This window comes from Bactrocera oleae, chromosome 5, assembly GCF_042242935.1.
Source record: "Bactrocera oleae isolate idBacOlea1 chromosome 5, idBacOlea1, whole genome shotgun sequence".
Lineage (NCBI taxonomy): Eukaryota > Metazoa > Arthropoda > Insecta > Diptera > Tephritidae > Bactrocera > Bactrocera oleae.
This window is the reverse complement of record NC_091539.1, coordinates 73412989-73435987: the sequence shown is the minus strand read 5'-3', so window position 1 is coordinate 73435987 and position 22999 is coordinate 73412989. Positions and strand designations below refer to the sequence as shown.

Sequence of the window (22999 nt, the reverse complement as noted above, 5' to 3'; positions counted from 1 at the left end):
ACTCGTTTGATGGTTGTCACTTCGTGTCGAGCGCTCGGCGAGCTACAGCGGCCCGGTTGGCCATTTATAAATCACCGCCCGCAACCCCCAGCTATAAAAACCCAATTTTGCCGTTTTCGTCCGCAATGCGCTTTTTTGACCGCTAGTGCTGTTTAAGGTGCCTCGCACACACAAACATTTGTACATGTGCACTTCAACACATGCAATCATAAAGCGAACGGTTTACTGCAAATGAATTTCATTTCCCGTTTGCAGTTGAAGAAGAAACGAAATAAAATTAAATGCTGTGAAATGAATTGAAATTGTTTTGATTGACAAATTTGCTACGTTCAATAAAAGCATACTTAGCATTTGCGAATGTTGCGACTGTTGCCGCTAAAATGCCGCTACATACATACATGTACGGAAAATTGCGCTTGGGACAAAAGCTCAGCTTCAGTATTCTGAGAGAAGGTCTTCTTAAACATAATATTCATACAAAATGAAAACATATTTATATTATGTATACATACGAGTATGTATATAATAAAGAGACACTAGTGGAACGCTAGTAGAAATTCACTTACGAAAGTTACTATATAAGCTAGGAACGGCATAATCGAGAGCAAAGGCCTTAAAACCCCTTTGACAATTGTATCAATAAAAGTATTTTTTCTGCGCCTGTTTCGGTTAAACAGTAGACTTACTTGCTGAATTCTTGGAACCCTGAGTAATCGGAACATACGACGTATGTATGACGAGAATTTCAGGACAATATTCGTTAATAATTTCTAAATGCTTAACAATAAGAAGGGTTGAATTTTATGGGCCACTTTAAAGGAAATGTTTGGGGAAGTAAAACGCAACTTCAAATTTACTGGGCAGTATTATGGTGGTGGGGTGTGACTGGCAGAGGGGTTGAACAGCTAATATCGCGTAAGAATTCAAACAGTCAACGTCTTTGTCATCGACGGAGAAATTAAACAGCAACAATAGCAAAACCAACAAATTAACTAAACCTGCCAATACAGCAAACAGCCAACAACAGAGCGACACGACATCATTTTATACGTCACTCAAGAAAATGTCAGCGCTGTCAAGGCAGCTCTCTTAAATGAATTGGAGCAGAGTGACGAAACAAAATTCAGGCGGGCGGGTGGTCAGGTGGACATGAAATGAACAATAAACCGAACACTCAACACTGCAGCGCAAACTGTCTAACTGACAATATGGCAAATTGATGTTGCATGCAAGCAATTTGGTTGTTTGAGGTCCAATGTGTGACACGACGGGCGACAGGCGACAGGCGACAGCCGAATGCCAACAGCCAACAGTCGTTGCAGTCGGTTACAGTCTATGGTCTCTTCTTATTGAACTTAAGAATTATTTCAACATTCTAGTTATTATAACTTTTTGTGAAGTTTCTATTATTTTTTGCACGCTATGGAGACGTAAAGGCATACCACATACTTGGAGGTACTTGAAGGATTTTCAAAAGTTAGATACCAAGCGGCGAAGAGACAATTCTGCGCTTGACTTCATCACTAACCTCCTTGTCAAACTACTCATTGGCGACTGTACATAAATTGAATTTTTCCATACATTTTTTCCTGACATTTTTAATTGGGCATATGTGTAGCTACTTGATTACTGGTCACCGCTGAAAATGGCTGCTAGTGTGCTTTAAAGGTGCTTGTCGGATATAAAGCTTTCCGAAAATTATGCAAAAATCAGTCACACTAAGCGTGAACAGCTATTTCCCGTACACAAGGAATCCCATTTATCTCATACTTAATGCGATATTCATTAATAAATTAATTAATCGAATGTAATTGTGGTTACAGTACAATAAATTTATGAAAATAATGCGACATAAAAGGTTTGTGTTCCATGTTTTTGAAAGGAAAACGAGTTTTAGAACTTCCGTAAAACTTTTTGCGTCATTTTTTAATCAGATATTTTTAATTGCTATCGGCACTTGAAATACGTCGGGTATTACCGATTTATATTCGGATGCATGAACGGACGAACAAACTGACAGACGTTTGTCGCAAAATTTCTATATACCATTAACCGACATTCCTCTGTTGCTTTCAGCAGTAAAATAAAAAGCTCAAAATGCATTCGCTGAGGCGTCTTACTGCACGTCTCTTATAAAATGTGGATAATAACAATAAAAAGGCTTAACCTCATCCCGATAGTGAAAATTTTGGTAAGGGCTGGGTAAGGCTCGAGAAGGCTCAGTGTTTAATCAATGACTTGATAAATTAATTAAGAGTAAACGACGGAACTCACTCGATTGTGAAATCATGATAGAAGCGAACAGACGACGAAAAGGAAAACGTTAAGCAAAGTGAGGAAGTAGTAAAGAATCTCAATAACATTCGAAAAAAATGTGAAATGTGAAGAAAATTAATGATCAACAAGTGAACCGCGACTGACGTGAAGGCAACGGCGAGTGCCGTTCGTAGCAAACAAAAGACCAAGCTCTTAGCGCTAGTGCGACAAGCCCGTTTTCCGAAGATGGACTGAGGCAATTGCACACCAAGGCGTTGAGCGTGCGAAAAAATCAGTACTGACGCAAAAAGCAGCAACAAAGCAAACGCCAAGTGGAGGCAAAGGCGGGAAGACAAGGAGCGTGTTTAGAAAGGCGAATAACAGAAATACGAACACAAGCTGGAAAAAACTAGAAGCGCGGATATTAAAATCATTTAAAGTGTGAAACCAAGTGCAAAATTATTTACAAACTCTGAAAGCTTGAGATGAATGGAGTTGATAAAAAACCGAAGAGCATAAAAGGCGTAAAAGACAACGTTCCTAAACCTTAAAAGAATGAACAGAAATAATAGAATAAAGTTAAAGCAAGGAGCTTAATCGAAATTGATCAGAAGGATTACATGAAAGCTTAAGATGTGGCGCATGCGCAGTGCTCCATCGGCGTTATGTGTCTTGTGTGCAGTGAGCTGTTCAATGGACACAGGAGTGTTGAATGTCGTATTCGTTGAAAGCGAATGCTCGATTTCGATTCCACAGGTACAGGCAAGTTCAGGTGCAGTCACGCGTACAGTGTCAAAGGATCGCCGCGCATTTAGTGTGACACAAGAAGCCGCTACTCAAATTCTTCGCTACGGCTCTCTTTTGATCAATGAAACAAAGCTGGTGTCATATCTTGTCCGCTTTTTGAGTACACCGTTTGTAGGCAGAAGACGGCGGGGACATGAAATCGTGAGAGTTATAGTCACACTTTGAGGAAATAATAAATGTGTATGTGTACATCATTTGGAAATTAGCAAATTGCCAATTTTCGCAGCCCTTGTTGTTGAATTTCCATGTCGATATAGCAGTTGAGAATGTTCATTAAACATACAGAAATGTTAAAGGGAACGAAACTCATTAAAATAAATATTTACTCATCCAATAAACATTTGGCAGAAAAATAAGCAAAGAGTCAACATCGAATTAACGTAATATTCCGTGGGCAAGTGTCCAACAAACACTTCTCCCCTTCACCCCCATCCGCGGCCATATATAATATGTACATGGATTATTCAAGAGCAGTAGTAAGTGCATAAACCGCGCCGCTAATAAGACTCCCAAATATTTGCACTGATCGATTTGTGATCGCCAGCTTCGCTTGACGATTGAACGACGAACTCTTTGAACAATGTCGCGTTTGTTTGTGTTTGTATTTACGCGTTAACAGAAATGACAAAAATGCTTTCAACCTCGCAAAGGGTCGCTAACGAGCTGCTTAACAGCGTTAACTAATATTTTATTATCTTCCCCATTCTTATCCGAATATAATGGATGCGAAGTGAATGCGATCACGGGCTGTTTAGAATATCAAACTTCATCGTCATAGCCATAACTAATACTACATAATTCGATATACATACATATGTAAATACTATATAAACATACATATATTTGCATAAGCGTAAGGCGCACGGTGCTTTATTTAACTTTTTGACACATTTTCATAGCGGCAGAGTGTTGACGACCCATTAAGTACACTATTAAATATTTATTGATTTTTTAGAAAATGTTAAAAAGATAGTCTCGCTGCCTCGCAGCTTGGAAAAGCACGTCAGCACCTTTTAACGTAAGCATTCGCCCTCCGAAAGCACCGAAAGGGGTTGAACTGGTTTGAGATTTAAAAAATTTGTCTCTGCTTCTAAAAACCATTTTCTTTCAAATTACAACTAAGACCGCTTTGTTCTGTTAACTGCAGGAAAATATGATTCAGGCGCTATCCATTATCCAAGTTCAGTTTTTATTCGACAAACAGATAATAACATACATATAACTACTTCATTAAACGAATTATGTGAGGTGTCTTGACATTGAACTTGTTCCATGCCACGAGTGGTGCTTATTAAACAGAACAGTTATCAAGAGTTTAAGTGAAGAAGTAAAGAGAAAAAATTGCGTGATTATTTGAAGAAGACAAGATAAGTTCCGCCTACGACCTTTACGCCATTTTTATGTTTTTTCGTTTTATTTAACATTCGGAATTAAAAAGCGGCTTCAAACGTGAAGAATTGAAACGCGGAAGTATCATAAAATGAGTGTACATAAATGTGAGCATTCGCATAGATACAAACGAGTAAGGAGGTACTAAGTTCGGGCGCGATCGATTAATAATCTCACAAAAGTTATGCCCTACTCATGCGCGACATTTTGTGTCGAATTCTGTTTTCAAGCCATAAGAGATATCTCCTTGTTCGAAATATTGAGATCGCGCAGACGGACAACGTCGCGAAATTAATTAGAATTTTTACTTTACATGTATGTCTCGATAAGCCTAAGGTGTTGAACCGTTAGGTGAATAAATTTGGCATACTCTTGTGCAACATGTTGCGCGAGTAGAAAACATGCAATTATTAAAAGCACAATGACGGAAAAATAATGAAAGCCGCAAAATCAATTGTTAATATCATTAACGTTGGCATATTGTTCCAGCATACACACAAACACACAGGCACAGATATTGCGAGAGTGCAGATGAAGCCAATCAAAACACATTCAACAGTGAGACAGCGGGATAAGCACAGGCCAAAAGAACAACGCAGCAGAAACTACCAAAAATAAATATTTTATGAAACCACAAATGATTTGCGTTCATACACATGCCGTGCACTTTCATAGATTTACAAATACATTCACTTGCGATCACATACACAGACGCGATCACATAGCCAAATTTATTTGGAACCACTTTTGAAATTTCGTCTAAAGATTGACAAATGACTAATCAGCGTTTGTGGTCATTATTGGCGAGACCTTGGCGGTGTCAGCGTGTGTTGACCACACACATGTGCATACTTGTACATCAACATTTACTTGCATTTACATACACATGCAACACGCTTTGTAACCTAAAATTATTTATTATTATACAACTATGTATTGCTGCCGCAATCGAACTAGTCTTAAAAAAAATACTCGTACTATACTTTTGCTGAAATTTTCTAACTGAAACTTAATGGTGGGCTACTTTGACTACGACATTACGACATACAGAGGTGGTGGATTTGATCCGCAATTGAACACGTTTTTTTTCATGCCAATTTTGAACTATTTGGAATTAACATCTCTTGGGACACCAACACGTAAAAACCTAGTCAGGCCAGCGGTCCGTACTAGTTGTAGAGTAGTTTATTAATAATTTGTTTCATTGCCTTCTCGCACATGTCATGAGTTAGTTTGATATAATAAGTCAAAACTATTTGAGTCGTTGAAAAAGTTGTTATGTGGTGGTTATAGTGGCAAATACACTACAAGTTCCATCACCATCAACAGCCTAATCGGACGCAATTAAGTCGGTATTAGATGACGATTCTTAACAGAGCCATAAGTGTTACTGTCATTTCCTTGCCGCTTTAATTGCATAATAATAAATATATGAATACACATATACACACACACACATGTGATTAGTCAGTCAGGTGAGTTGTCATTCAGACGAAAGCGAGGCAGCTCAAAGCTGCCGCCAACTATATATAAACAGTTGGCAACCACGAGGGAGGGAGCCAATGCATGTACCATATAAATACACATCTAATTATTTATAAATGTGCATACAATTTGTATATGCACATACATACATACGTGTTAGATAGATATGTATTATGTAGTAAATACGGTAAAACACCGCTGCTTCGCTGTGTCTTCCATAGCCGGGAGCGTGAGCGCAAACTATCACCTTTTCTTAGATGTCGTTAAATATTAATGACATTTTTTGGGTCGATTTTAATTACGATTTAATGATTCGTTTTGTTTCATTCATCGTTTGCCCACCAATTGCTCATTTGGTTGTTTATTCACTTCGTAAAAGTATCTAATAATATTCATTCATTCATTAGACGATCTAACACATATATTATTCGAAGCTGAGATAATACAGTTGACATTCATAACGGATGCAGTTGATGATCATTATTGGATTGTAAAAACCGTGTATAACCGATTTGATTTCGCTTTGTGTTTGCGCCTTTATGAGAATTTCATGCTATTTTACCTTGCGGACGAAAACAGCTAGAGAACATAAAATATAATAATTTTTATTGTTTAAAAATTATGCACACATTAAAAACAAATATTTCGTAATTACAAGCGTTTTTTGTCACAATACATGTGTGTAAAAATCATATTAATGCTTGGTAAATAGAAACTATACTTTTTCTTGACCAACCGAACTTTCTTGAAGCTCTCAAAAACTCCAAACATCTATTGGAAAAATAATGGATGGATTGACATTTATACATATGTGCGCATATTATCCGGTGCCTAAGGTAAACGGATTATACAAATTATCTGCATCGCATCATCGAAGGCATGCAAGGCAGACTAACATCCATTAAGTAGTATACAACCTTGAGTTAAACTCATATGACGCCCAAATGTCCCCCATGGCCACACCGCACTAACTCTAATCGTCCGGCATAGAGTCAAATTCGTATTGACTTTTTTGAAATCATTAATTATGATTTTCATTCATCAATTTGCCTAAATTCAATCTTTAACTTCTCTTCATATTTCTTTTCTCTAAAATGTCTTGTCTGTCCGGCGGTGATTTCATTTGCTGAAAACCATTGACTGAAATTGTGATTAACACTAGCTCAACTATTTATCTATGGATATAAATATGGGTAGCCTGTAGTACTTGGCATATTAATCCCAGATTGTTGACTAACTCTCTTCATAATAATCACTAACGAAGATAATTTAATACTATGAGCCTAGGAATTGTGAGAAGGATAATACGGTGGAAGAAGCTAATTTTGGATCAGATTTTCGCCAATTCAGAAATAAGTGGCGGAGCAAGAGGGAGCAGGGGGCACAAGCAAAGCAAAATTCAAAAATCTATGCGCATATTTAAATACGGGTTTAAATACTTGAGAGCCCTTAAGATGTTGTGACTGGTACAAAAGCGGAAACGATTTGTTTAATTTAACATTGATTCATTATATAAATACATATGTATACTTGTATGTGTGTAGCTCTGGGCTACAATGTTGGAATGGTTAATTGTAGAGAGCTTAGCAAAGTTGTTGAAATACTCACGAACTTATTTTATTTAAATTTACATGCATTTGCATGTGTGTGTGAATGGTAAACAGAACAGCACAACAAACTTTTTGAGTATACAGACTTGAAGAAAATGCAATATTTTGTAATCAGTATCGTCAAGATTTATGGATAGCTTTCACTTTCATCCAAAGCCACAACCGTTAAGAGAAGAGAGCGTATACAAATATTTATACATTATTTTTAAACGATATTGAAATGGGAATCGATCTAGAACTAACTGCAGTTGTGCTTCCGATAAGTAGCAGACACAGCAGCGCTATCGTCGCCTCGAATCGCTCAGGCCGAATTCTCCGAAAATCATTTAACTTATGGCACGCAGCGTGGATAATAAAATTAGAGAGCAGCAACGCTGCTTAAACGACAAAGAAAACTAGTTTTGCTTTAAGTCGAAACGCCAGATTTGTATAGGTCTAAAATAACTCCGTGGTCTCCTCATGTATGCCACATAAGATTTGAATAAATTTTATGCTAAAGCAAATGTTTATAAAAACGTAGACTCTCAGCTATGCATAGACTCTACTTACACGTGTAACTAAGATAAATTAATGAACAACCAAGGCATTTAATCAAACAGATTGGATCGTAGGGATCCAGCTCGCCGAAAGAGTAAAGCAATAAAGCCAATAACTTTGTGTAGCAACTGTGACCTTTGCGCACCAGCCGCCGCCGCACAGATAATCAGCCGTAGAGGCCGACAAATGCCGCGCAGTGACAGAGACACTCACTCCATACACACATCCATATAAGTTACACCTTTCATGAAGCCGCAGCAGCGCCTACAACGATTTGCATATGAAGTACCGCTACTGAGAGAGTAGTGACTGCCACCGCGCCCTGTGGCGGCACGGGAATAAAGGAGTATCAAGCGAATAGCTAAGTTGACACCTTTTATAATTTTTTAATTATTTTACGCTTTTTGATTTGTTTTTATGTCTTTCTTTTCTTCTGGATTTCGGTCCATAATAAAAACAAGCAATCAAATAAGACCTTTTCGATAAATTTAATAGCTGGCTCGATTGTGACCAAGCTTAAGCCGCTGTGATAAATTTCGACCACCAAAGAGCACAACTTGTTATTATCCCACGTTAATCATATTCGGGCTAGCGCGCTACAAAAACAAGCAAACAAGCATAAAATACAAATTAATTCGGTAACATTGTGTCACAATTTGTTGTCAACTTACTCCAGGTGTGCTGCCAACTTGCGTATTAACGTCTATTTGAGTAGGTATTTATTACATATTAGACTTTTTGGTGTTTCCGCGAATTCCCTACATAGAGCGACGTTCTGCGGCTTTACTGGGAAGTTGGGAGACGAAAATTTTAATAATTTTTGCTCACCAACCACAAATCTGTGCTTCGAAATTTTTTAAAGCGTAGCTCGGATTTCTCATGGCTAAAAGGATGAATTAAATTAAGAATAAAATGTTATGAACAATCTATAATTTACAGTCATTTCCTATGGAATTACATAAACACATCGATAAAGCTAAAGTCCATCGTGAGGACTACACACATTTTGCTCATTGGCTCTTACAATTTTTAATAAGCCAAACAAGTTTATACCTTTGTCGTTATTTTCTGAATAGCGACTATTCGCTCAGCAGATAAAAACACACGCACAGAATTTTTTATTGTTACTGTTCGAAATAAAAAAGTGAAAATGTTGTTATTGTGGAATTCAACTGGACCTCGTGGCGAAAATCGTAAGAAAACATTATTGTATAAATGGCGGCTTGAAAGTGTCATGACTTGACAACTACGTCACTTCGCTTCAGCCATACACAGTGAGATAAGCGCAACGCTTACCTCCGCACAAACATACTAACATGCGATCGAAGACGACGAATACGTTTAAGCAGCTATCAAACGAGACAAAAGGTCCACCGGACAACAACAACTGGAGCTCCGTGGAACTTCGGAATGATCGAACGAGTGCGGAAAGAGCGACAATTTAAGTGGTTTGTCGGTGATGATGACGAAGAGGGTGCAACTGTCACTTCACGAAATGACAACCAACAACAATAGCAATATGGCGACATGGCAGCTTTTTCGTCCATACCATTTCTTTATAATCGTTCCCTTAGCACTCATATATATATAAATATATATACATATATATATGTATATCATTTGCGCAGAAATAAGTGACGATGCGCATTGCATTATAAATTAATATGAAAAATTGTAGTTTAGCTCTTACTCGGATAAAAACAAATAGATAACACAAATTAAAGATATATTTAAACAAAAAACTCATACGAGGCAACCCTGATCCAATATATATGTATCTGAAGATCTCCATCCCTCCGGTTAAAATTCTTAAAAAATATTATCAAAGTTCGTCGTCTTTCCTAACTGGTTTATAATAAAGTTTTACGGACACCTAGAAATATGTATAATTTTCTAAGTATTATCGTTAAAAATAATTGATTAATTATCGTACCCTCAATTGCATCGTTAGCCTACTGGCGACATTCTCTAATAGTAACTCGAATTTCATACAACTGTACCTGCAGTTTTATTACATATCATATGGATGTATGTATGTCTGACACACACATACTTACGTACATGGACATGTGTACGTATCGCAGCACAATTATGGCAATTTGGCATAGTGACTGCAGCCGCGGCCATCGCGAATTGCTCGTAATGTCATTTCAAATGCCACACATATAATTTGCAAACATATTTACACACATAAATACATAAATATGTTCATACGAGTGGTCGTTGCGTTCACTATGGCATTACTACTTTTGCTATTGCCATATCGCAGAAATACTATTTTCAAAGTGCTGAATTGAATTCGTTTTGGCTTCAGGTGTTCACAAACTTGAGTAAACTCAAATGCCATGCAAAAACTTTTTTTGAGCAAGTTTTAGAATCTGAACACAAGAAATAGAAGCCCTTCAAGCGCTTGGAATATAGAAGGCGATATGATTAATATCTCTATAAACATAGGGATGGTAATTCTAGAACAAGTTTACGGGTTTTTGTGTGTTATGCATACATAAACCCTTTACTTCTCCATTTTTAAGCAATTCAGACTCGTATGAAACTCTAACTTTTAAAGGCTGATCGCTTTTGAGAAGATTCGATTTTAGAGACACACAGAAATACACTTGGAGTTTTGTTGTTTCCTGGGTTTTTAACCAACTCCCAACGAGTCCAGATATCTATTCTGATATCACTACACTGCCGTCATTCGCAAGTAGAATTATTAACTGTACCATATGTATATGCTGCTGTCATAAAATCGTTTAACAGAACTCACAGTATTGTCAATAGAAGCATTTCAATGAATTTCATTGAGACAGTCATAAACCAAGACCTCCCAAAGCGGCATAAACTCGTATTCCACAATGCTGTACTTGAAGAAACACTTGACGAAATACTCGTAATAACAATAATGATGTGACAATTTTGTATGGTCATTTCACCTCTCAGTGATATGCGACACTTAAGACAATAACAATAGCAAAGACCACAATAGCCAAACTACAGACTACAAAGTCGACCAACTGCCGCAGGAACAGTCACGTCGAAGACTTGGCCATAACAAAAGTGCGACTGATGGGGCACTTGAGGCCGTAAGGCAAAAAAACCAAAGCATGTCTGAAAGTACTCCAAAACGAACCGATCACACAGTGCACATACACAGCACTTATACATACATATGCGCAACTAAACCAAGTTGTGTGAGTACACGGCCAAGCCTGGCTATGCGTTTGGGTTCTAAGCGCTTCTACCTCAATCCCGAAACCCTCATAGAGGCAGTAAAGTCGATGCAGTCGGGTTGATATAGTGTGGTGTCCTCGCATAAACATCAAGTAGCCCGTGTTGTGTGCTTAATACTTACACATGCAAACATGTATGCGCAAATATGTGTGGCAGCGCTTTCGTTTATTGAGCGCTCGAGCGAGAACGAAACATTTTCACAATTCCACTGTCATTGCGCGTTAACTGCAACACATACGAGTGCTGTGACGCGCCGAGTCGAGCGGCTCTTAAGCGGAACATAATGGTGCTAAGCGTAAATGTCGCGCTGCCATTGAGCAAATAAAGCTGAACGCGCACAAGCAGACAGTGTGTTTGTATGTATGTGGATGATAAGGTATAAAGGTGTAGGTGCGGGTATGCGAAAGCCTTGCCGAGTTCTTTGCCTGAGCACATCGCGACATTGAGGCGTTTGAGGTTATTTTATGGACATGTTTACTTAATGACAAGGGTCCGCAGCAAGAGCACTTGACAGTCCTGCTGCGAGCTAAGGCGATGTACGACTATTTATTTGAGAGCAAGTGGGTTTTAGTAGGGAAGCGTTGTTGAGAATGGTTGCTGCATTTGATTTCTGTGTTAATATGTTATGAGTGTCATTTGATTTTTTTTTTAATTCAACGCTTGACATTTGTTCTTTTCATTTCTTTCAGATTCTATCAGCGGTGCAATTGAACTTTGAATTTCCTTAGCTGCAAGAGGCGACCGATTCGCCATGCCGAATCCGTACGCTTTGGTGTATTCGACTTGCATATTCAGCGAATGCTTCTGTAAAAGCAGCGACCTAGGTTACATCGGCGGGCGAGATCTTCTAGTCTTTACTACAACTGCTAATACGCTAATCTGCGCAAAACGGCGACTTAATGAATATTAATCAGGAAAATTGCAACAACGGATTCCAGCAGCGACCTCCAGAACACCAATATCCGCCAGCACAACACTACTCGCTTTCACTACAGCCGACGCTACATCAGTCGGTATCTGCTGCTGCCGCTGCCGCCATCGCCACCGGACCGCACTCTCTCTCGACCAACTCACAGCTGCAAGACCTCGAGCTTGAATATTTGAAGAAGGCGCACGCTCACGCTCAAGCGCATGCGCAAGCACAGGCCGCCGCTCTTGTTTACAGCTACGAGCGACAGCAACTACAACAGCAGCAACATCAACTGCAACAACAACAACAACAACAACAACAGCAAGCGCTAGGGCGACGTTCAAGTGCCGATCACGAATTTCCCATCAAACGGAACACCCATCATCAGCATAATTTAGCAATAACGACCTCAGCTTCTATGGTTATGTCACCGAGTCGACGTCCATCGCCGCCGCGTGCAGTTGCCCATTCTATGAATATACATATGAGTTCTTTAGCGCATGCGCAGATGCAACTTCAATCCCAGTTGCATCAAAAGTTTTCGGCAGCAGCTGCCGGTGGCAATAATCTGACGCCGACCAATCATTTGACCACTTACTTTCGAAACCAGACTTCACCAGCATGTGGCTTACCGCCCCTGCCACCACTCCCACCAAATTCCAGCGGTAGCACAGCGAACACGCAGCAGCAGCACTCACCTGCAAGTTCGGTCAACACGAGTGGTAGTAGCTCTGGTGGCAACCTTCAGCAGTCAGCTAATTCGAAATCGTCGCACAATCAGCACAACCCGCTAAGTCACTTGCAGAGCATGCAACCATTCGACTTTCGCAAGATCAGTTCGGCAGCTTTTGGGGCTATGCCATCGCTGCCACCACCAGCACGCATGAGTCCCAACGAAATTGCACATCATCAACATTTACAGCAACAAGCAGCTCAGCAAGCCGCTATGCTAGCGCAAGCGCGTCGTCGCATAAATGAAGCTTCTACTCCATCGGAAAAGAACGCCGCGGTCGCTGCGGCTGCAGCTGCTGCAGCCCAAAGTAACCAGTTCTTCAATGCGATGGCTATATCGGGACATCCGTTGCCTTTTCCTTTACCTCCACCGCCCCCACCGCCTACGCACGGGCCGCCGGGCACATCTCAAACGAGTGTGCCGTCAGCATCTAGCTTACCACCGGGCTTAACTAGTAACCAAGTGGCAGCTATAGCGGCAGCGGCTGCAGCTTCTGGCAACCCAATGCCTCACAGTCTTCTGGCATCACATTTTCCCACCATCAATCCTGTCCTCAACATGGGGAAGCCTCCATCCGTACGATCTAAATCTCCAGAAACTGAAGAATCAAAGCATACGTTACATCGGTCGGACAGCGGAAATATGGGTCATCTACGCGAAAGTGGCAGTGCGGTACATGCACAACACCTAAACTCTAATCGTCATCACCATCATCCCGTATCGCCACCCATTTCCATAGGATCCACCGCCATCTCTAGTTCATACCAAAGTCAACATCATGAAGCGCGTCAATCTCGTTCAAGCCAAATGGACCACTCATCCTCTCACTCCTCACAGCGACTTACACGATTTTCTGCCAGTTCTAACCTACGGCCTGGACGAAAATCTCATTCACCGGGCAAACGTCAATGGGGAACATTGCCCGCTAATTTGGGAACACAATTTATCAACCCAGTTACCGGCAAGAAACGTGTACAATGTAATGTCTGTTTGAAGACTTTCTGCGACAAGGGAGCGCTAAAAATACACTTTTCAGCAGTACACTTGCGAGAAATGCACAAATGCACGGTTGATGGGTGTAGTATGATGTTTAGTTCTCGTCGGTCTAGAAATCGTCACAGTGCTAATCCGAACCCGAAACTACATTCTCCTCACCTTAGACGCAAAATATCACCCCACGATGGGCGTACAGCCCAACCGCATCCACTACTATTACAACCACCCAATGGACTTATGGCTGGTCTGAATCCATTCGGCACTTTTCCATTACTGACGCCACCGCCCGATATGAGACATCATCATATGGCCAGCATGCATGATATGAAGCATAGTTCCGCTGAATTAATGCATCGCTCTTATATGGACAATGCAATGTTGGGACAATACAATACACGATCTCGCCACCGCCAAGACAGTGAAAGTCATTTAGAGGATGACGAGGACGACAGCATTTTGGATGGGGGCATTCACATAGGAGATGACGATGACGATGATGATGATGACGATGACGGGGAGGGTATAGTAGTGGTGGGAGATGAAGCCGACAGTATTTTAGAGAAAACGAACTCAGAGGACTACAACACTGATGGCGATGGCGACGAAGCTACCGACATAGGTGAAAATAGTCATGATATGGATCTCACCACAACTACACCTACAACGACTGACTATAAGCAAACCAAAGAATCATCTTCCAATAAAGAACAAGGCGGTGACTGTGGCATGGTCGTTGAGTCAGGTGTGACAGATCAACACAGTAGCGAGAGTAACGATGACTCTTTGAGTGTTGCGGATTCCTTCAGTATGCGCGGCGATTACGAAAGTTATACATTTCCGGGCATAGGCAGTGGAGGTAGTAACAGTACCGCAAACACACCAAGCTCAACGTCAAATAAACGAAAACGTAAAAGTCAAAACCCAGTTCGATGTACAGTGCAATCTGATGAAAATTCCTGTGATAACTCCACTGAATTCGATGTAGTCGCCGATTTATCACTAAAAAAAGCTTCACCAAAAACACCTTTTGAGAATAAGGAAACCAAGGCTGATGATTCAAAAGAAAATACATCATTAGATTTATCAAAACGAACTCGAAAATCTCAAAGCCCTAAACCATCGATAGCTAACTCAAATCCTAGTGAGAGTACGAAAGTACTTCCATCACCACCGCTAACACCATCAACATCGATTAGTGAACCTACAAACTCGGCACGCCCACATCTATTACCCAGCTCACAGCTGAAATCAGAGCCAATCGACGAAGATTACGAAGAACAACTAGATATTCGGAGTGGTTCCAACACAACTACAGCTCAAGAACAAGAGCATTCATTAGACTTATCAGCCAGCAATAAGCGAAATTCGGACCAATTGGTGGATCCATCCGTTTCGAAAACCAAAACTTCAGATGATATTGAAAAACCAATTACCTCGATTAAGCAAGAGCAAATAGAAGACGAGCATACATTAACAGCCCCAAGTGCAAATTCGAATCGAAATGAACATTGTTTGGTGAGGATAAAAAGTGAGATGGTCGAAGAGGAGAGCAAATTGGACATATCAACTACGGAAGCAGCATGTCAAATCAAAAACAATAACAATAATGTCTTACCAGCAAATACGAACACCAAGTGTAGGGAGAAGTACGACAGCACAACTGTGTCAACCGATTCCCTACACCAGCAAACCAACCAAGAAACCAATGGAGAAATTTTATCAGAAGAGGCCGAAGTACCGATCGACAAAGATAATCCACTCAAGTGCACGGCGTGCGGTGAGGTATTCCAAAATCACTTCCATTTAAAAACACACTACCAAAATGTGCATCTGAAGTTGCACCATAAATGCAACATTGACGGCTGCAACGCTGCCTTTCCTTCGAAGCGGAGCCGAGATCGCCACAGTTCCAATTTGAACTTACACCGAAAATTGCTGTCAACGGGCGACAACCACCACCACGACTCTCTACCCGAACATATGACAACGAATAGTAATAAGAGCTTCGACGGTGCTAACAACCCAAACTGTGGCGTTCCCAATTCTATTCAAGCTGAATTTTTGGCTCGACTCTATGCTGGCTCCCACGGTTTACCTCCATTGAACTTTGATGCTCTGAAACAACATTTACCGACACCGATTACACATGCACAAAACTTTCCAGAGGCAACTTTTATGACAGACCCACGACTTTTACTCAGTCATTCAAGTAATCCATTGCTCTTCCCTGGCCTAACCGGGCTTCCAGGATTCCCCCACTTAGCACCTCACTTACTAGCTGCGCCATTCAATGGCCTTAATCCATTTTGTCGTCGGCCTTCATCCGAGTCGCACTCGCCACACTCTACGCCACCACCTTCAAGTACGGTGCGTTCACCACACTGCTCTCCACACAGCAGCGGACAACAACCATCTAAAACCTTGTCCGAACGATCCTACCAAAGTTCACCGACAGATTGCGACGCCAGCACAGGATCACCGAGCGTCCCCGAAAAAAGTCTTGCGAAAGCGTCGACGGCAAGTGCAACACATTTGCTTCCACCCCCACCACAAGGTCAGACGCCCGATAGAATATCATGACCGTATGCCACAAGCTTTGCTGAAATGATTTCTTACCGACAGTGATCACACGACTGACGATGTACATCGGGCCTGCACTCAGTCCGCTGAACTGCAGTACTGTATGCTGCTGCTCAAACTTACCAACACCAATACCAATAAAGTGGACAGACATCAACAATAAACTAGCTTACAGCGAAGATAAATAGCTCAATAATTTATTTTACAAGCGTAAGAACAAACACACACACACAATCACATAAATGCACACGAGTAAATTTTAATTTAGCCAATAGTGAATATTGATCGTAGTTTCTAGGGTCCGGGGGACATGCACAATCGCGTATGTTGCTACAAGAGATGGTGAATATGTAGGTATATTAATATTATAGAATCACGTATTAATCTAGCAATAAGAATCGATCAAAACAAGTACACAACTACACACATACATACATGTATATGTATATACACTGGTCCTTGAGTGGGTTTCATGTGATTTGTGTGAATTTCGAGCAAAATCTGCTGAATGAACAAGAATCCTGATTCAGATATACGTACATATAGTATCGGTGCTAAATGTTATATAAAATATTTCCTAACTTACTGCGAATAACAACAAAAAAGTTGGTTTTACTTATTGGAAAGAGCCTACTCACAGACTTTAACTTTAGGGGTAAAAATCGGCCTTTATTGATTTATTTATTTATTTTATTTACACCGTTATTTAAAGGACTTAAATAAATAAGACTCGAAACAGCTGCATAAATTAATTTCAATTTGATAATTTGAGAAAAAAAAGAAAGAAATTTTGATATCAGAAACCGTTTGGCTACTAGGAAAAATCCTTATACTTATACTTACGCAATAAGGATGATCCACCGAAATTGTAAGAAATGGAATTGTTTCAGTATTCATCAGCAGCGTCTAAACTCACACAGATATATGTATGTACACGCATATAAACGATTTTTTACAGTGTAAATCTGAAATTGTATTTGGCGGACCATAAATTACTACCAGTAATTGTTTGTACTTGTACAATCGACTTGTAAACAGCTTTGTTAATTAATATATCCACAAATAAATACATATAAATAATTATATAATAAAATACATACGTACATAAAATCGTTCGTATTTATTATTTGATTTACAACAAAATGGTTTTTATATAAAATTTTGTTGTCACACGATAACGCTAAGCTCTAGTTAAAAATTATGTTGTATAATCTATAGTTTAAGTGTAATATATTGATAATTAGAAAATATTGAATTTTATGCAATAAAATCTTTAACGAAACAATTGAAATTCTTGACTTGGGTCTCTTTTACTTCAGAGGAATATCTATCATAAGAATATTTCGACAACGTAGAGCTTCGCTACCCACTTACTTAGCAGCTCAAGGTTCATTATTTTTAGAAAACTATTATAGAAGTATTGTACTCAGAATTGGCAGCGGTTGAGATCCTTTTCTGCTTTCCACATAATTGGAGTTCATACCAACCTTTTTTACAGAGTAAATGCAATCGTAGCTGTGATGTGGTGATGGCGATGACAGGTGAATTAGCTGATTGAGTAGAAGACATCATAATTTGGCAATGCAACGAAACGAGCAGATTCGTGAACTAACGATTTCTAATCACCTCCGCCCCTCTGCAATTGCATGAAATCTACAGCTTCGAAGTTTTCTGTTTAAAACATTGTTTTCAAGTAAAGTTTAATTAAGTACCTATGTTTCGTAGAGACGCCTGTAACATAGCATACAGATCAAGAAGCAAAACTTTTACATGTTTTGAAGTAGAAAGTTGAAACTATTAATCAACAGTCAACTGGATGAAAAACTCGAGGTGTAAATATGACTAAACACTCGTTTATTGCATTTGCACCATGGGTTATACAATTTTGCAAGTTTCCGGGTTTTAGGATAAAAATACTATACGTTTAAGCTGTCGCAGATGAATTATCAGATGGTGGCATTCCTGAAAATTGGGATAGATCCGATTTCCGACGAATATGTTCCGAGTAAATTCAGGTGAATTCAGAATCTATGAAATTTACGTAGAATAAGCGAAAAAGAATATCGAATGAAAACACCTGCACTTCCCAAAACATTTTTGAAGTGATTGGCTAAAACCAAATCATGCTATTTAATCATTTACCAACCTAATGTATCAGCAAGTTCAGTTAGGCTTACTTTTAAAAAGTTTGCACATATATACTAAACTAAGACCGCGATTAAAGTGAGTGGATTGAAGAATCAAGTTTTGCAGATACATACAGTTAAAAATAATCCTGAATAAATTGATTTTTAATTTGTTTATTTATATAAACCATTATAAATAAACTGACTGAAGTAATCGGCGTGAACATGCAATAATTAGCACTTCGCCATCCCAACATAATCTGAGCACACCATTTCAAAACGATGTTATGCAATGTCTCCTATGGGAGAGTTAATAAGCTCTATCTGATAAGCCATAGCATCTAGTAGGTATAAGCCCTGCAATTAAATAAGATAAAATTTTATTTTCAATATGACAGACAAAGCGTTAATGTAAAATAAATATGTATTTTGAAAATACATACATATTATGCTTTCTGATATCATTTAACTTACTTATATACCGACATTTGATACAAGGTCAACCATTAGCTAATAATGTACTCTACACAAACGCAAATTCAAAACGGGAAATGATCACGATTATCAAGTGGAAAATATGCTTTTTGGTTTCAAAAATTGTATCTATTGTAAAGTAAATTGTATATAAAGAGTCGCCGATAGTGTTTCCTTTGAAGCCATTGTCGGTATGTCTGAATGTCCATTGTTTTGGCGTATAGGGTGTTGTTTATATGTGAATACAACTGTTACTGAGGACAACCGTTGAAAATATAATTGTACGTGTTAAAATTTCGTTAAAACTAGTTTGCATTTGCTCCACTAACAAGTTTCAAGGCAATTAAGTGTGTGTGATATAAACGAAATTTCATGTACAACACATTTCCCTACAGCGTAGCGCGAATTATGCATCCGGCGCTCCGCGGACCGAAGAGCGCCGTTTATTTTCCGAAACATTGCCAACTTCCGTTAACAAAGCGATTGGATTCGCAATTCGGCTAACATATATGGAGGACAACAAGCGGTTTCAGCGCAGGACCTCATGTGAATGGGCGCCACTTGCCACATATCACTTGTTTTCCGTCGGTAGCTCCTCCGATAGGCAGACGAGTTAAATGTATTCTCAGCAATAATACGTGGAGTTCACAACAGGCGACCCAATTAGGATAGGTTAGTGCACATGTTGAGTGTGAGGAGGGGGATGGCAGCTTTAAAAGTGGCATGAAACTGATGGCCCGAAATGGCTTTTGCACTTTAACGCCTTTTTAATTGTGCAAAGTTTGCAGTTCCGTTGCATACAAGCAGGCGCAATCTTTTAGCCAACCAGCTGTATAGAAGTTAGAGTATTAAATTACAAATGCATATGGCGGCTTTATGTCTTTCTGCACGAAAACAAATCGTCTCATTCAACCCACCGTACATCCCATGGCGACGGCTACCCGCACCCGCCCACATACACGTACTCGTACACATACGCTGGAAATGGCGGATCAGGCCACCCTCACAATATATCGCAATGCCATGCCTCCCCCTGAACTGGAGGGCATGTCCATGCCGTTATCATGACCTCGCGCAATTCAGTAATTGTTGCTGAGGGTTGTGGCAATTACTCTTCTTAAATTTGACGCTGCTTTACAACTGCCGGCGACTGACAGCGCCAGATAACAGCGCCAACAAATTATGTTTTTTATACGGTTAAAGTTTTCGAAAGGTGGGCTATTAACGAAGTGTGTGGGTCTGTGCGTGGCAGTGTTGCCGACTTTGTCGTTCGCACCGGTGTTTGTAGCAAAGTAACATTATCATTGCCATTGCGTCATCGATCTATTATTACCCGACGTTAAGCAAAAACGAATAAATGTATTGTTGGCTCATTATGCCTCTAGCTAATACCCGCAGTAGAGAGGTGGGGAAATTCCTAAATATTAACCCAAGGAGAATTTCTTCGAATTATATAATTTATTCGACTGGATACCAAAAACAACAGAATGTAACAATAGAACCTTTCAAATGACGTGACAACACCGTTTTGTTAACTCAAAACCAATATTTCGACTACCCGTTTTTTTAAGGAACTATGATAGAAGGAAAGAATTGGATTTTGCACACATTTCTCAATGTCAAAACAACGCAAGTTCAGACATTTTCTTGTAATATCTAAGTGTAACGGCACACAAAGCCTCATAGGGTTTTCGTTTAAAGCGATGTATATCTTAGATACAACAATTTACATACAAACATTCGTTTATGCGGGTACATAGCACACCACCTGAAATTGTACATCAATACATATTTATACATGCATTTGGGAGCACTATTTGTATGTGTTGTTACTGAAAATTGGCACTGACACGAAGCCGCAACTTACACCAATCGTAATATCTCGAATATAACATTTTAGTGTTTCCTTCCGTTGCCTTACGTTGTCTTCCTTCCTTTCGGACAGCTAGCGCTCTGCTGGGGCAAACATGAACAACGGAATAGAAGAGAGGAAACAAACAAAAACAGAATTGCGTTGGGACCAAACCAACAAAGGCATGCACCATCTTGTACTGTTCAGTCTAGTTTTTTAGATTACAAACAGCACAATTCTCAATGGCTTCAGTGGATATAACACAGTTAGGAAATCGTTTCAAAAACGTATATGGAAACACATGGTATGGTTTACTATTATAAGGCCTTGATAATACCTAGCTGACTAACCTAAAAAACGTAAGGAGAGGAGAAGAAAAAGTTTTTAAAGGTATTCCGAATTTTATGAATTCTAATTAGTTTAACACCAATTTATTTATTTCTGATCTGATTGGAACGAGCTTCTCTTGCTGAATTCGATTTTTATTAATTCGGAACATATCATGAGGCGTGAAGGCAAGGTATGATTGAAGGTTTTCGTCACTGTCGGTCGAAAAATCTTCTATGTCAGTGACTCAGATGGTAAACCCGACATTATTTCGTTCCTACTTGGTTATTGGATTTGTTTGTGTTGTTTTTGTGCTAACGTCGGGCTAGTAACTGTTACATTTTATAGTGATTAAGTGCATACTTATGCACTTGAGTGTGGCGTACGTGAACACGACAGGGTGTACGTGTGAATTTGTATACCTATACTGATATACAAACACATAATGCTGCTATATAATTTGCTATCGGATGTGTCTGCCGAGGTTAAAAAAGTTTTCAACCTCCAAAAACCGTTAGTTCGAGCGCAGTTTTCAAGTCTATAGCAGAGCGCAGCGTGTACGTTGCGACTTCATCCTTCTGCCAAGGCAAACCCTCGGCAAACAACGACATAAACACCCAATAAGAGATCTGAATGCTTCGAGTGAACCGGAACCCATTGTCTTGCGTCGTAAATAACGGTGTTGTGGCATTGCGTCCGGGACACATTGAGGCATATGTACGCGGTACAACATATGTGCACACGTAGCTTCATATGTGACAAGACATGTATTTCCAAAATAGTCATAGCTACAGATGCAACCATATACATACATATTTTCCAGGTGTATACATGCAGTTGTGTGTGTGGTTGTGTCAAGAAATAGCTGCTGATTGCCCTGCAGGAAAGCACTCTTCGAGTTACTATGTGTACATATTGACGTGAAAGCTTGCAATTGGCTTTTTACGCCAGAAGTGGTGTAACTGCACATTTTATAAAATGAGTCCACTTATTTCGAATTTCTTTCTACAGGGATTGTTAGCCTGTGTATCGTTATACATATGTACGTACACGCATGGAATCCTCAGTCGCAATTATATAGTATTTATACATGTGCATATAGACATATTATATTAGAATTCTAGCTGACTTCACCTAGCTCTACATATGGTATATATACATACATGGTTATATATGTACAATATTATATGTACTTATGTGTGTATATGCATATCGATACTTATTACAAAACTTTTGTTTCGGTTGTGTCAGGTTGGTCTTTGCTGCAACCCATTGGTAGTTACACCAACGCTAACAACAATACCACTAACTTCAGCCACATAAGCAGCCGGGCTCTACAAATACTTTAGCTAGAATTCTAACGGGCCACCGTAGCAGTGGCAACGTCAAACCGCATTTGTTGCCAAATCTGACGGTAAGCAAATAAATTACTTTATTTCACCGTTGCATTGGCTGTCATACTGTTTGTTGTTGCTACTTTTGCTTTCACAATACAACCGCAGTTGCATATAATACCGCCAACAGGGTAATTGCGGAAGGCCGATCGCACTTCTTCCCTGAGAAACCAGGCGCTCACCCATTGCACCAACAGTTTGCTCTGATTGTGAGTTCGGGCCTCTGAGGCGGCACAATCCATAAAAATGGTTTCAAAGTTGGAGAAGCTTGCGTCAAAAATAAGATATCACT

The 22999-nt window shown here is 39.6% G+C and overlaps 1 protein-coding gene across 3 annotated transcripts in view; it reads left to right on the top strand.

Annotated features, from left to right (window-relative positions):
• The window catches only part of disco-r (disco-related basonuclin zinc finger protein), a 28213-nt gene extending 10388 nt beyond the window's left edge, over positions 1-17825 (top strand). For all 3 annotated transcript variants that reach the window (XM_070109557.1, XM_070109556.1, XM_070109555.1), the window contains exon 3: positions 12005-17825. In XM_070109557.1, coding sequence (XP_069965658.1) covers positions 12215-16534 — 4320 coding nt within the window. In that variant the 5' untranslated portion in view covers positions 12005-12214 and the 3' untranslated portion in view covers positions 16535-17825. The remainder of the gene's footprint in view (positions 1-12004) is intronic.
• Positions 17826-22999: the final 5174 nt, after the last annotated feature.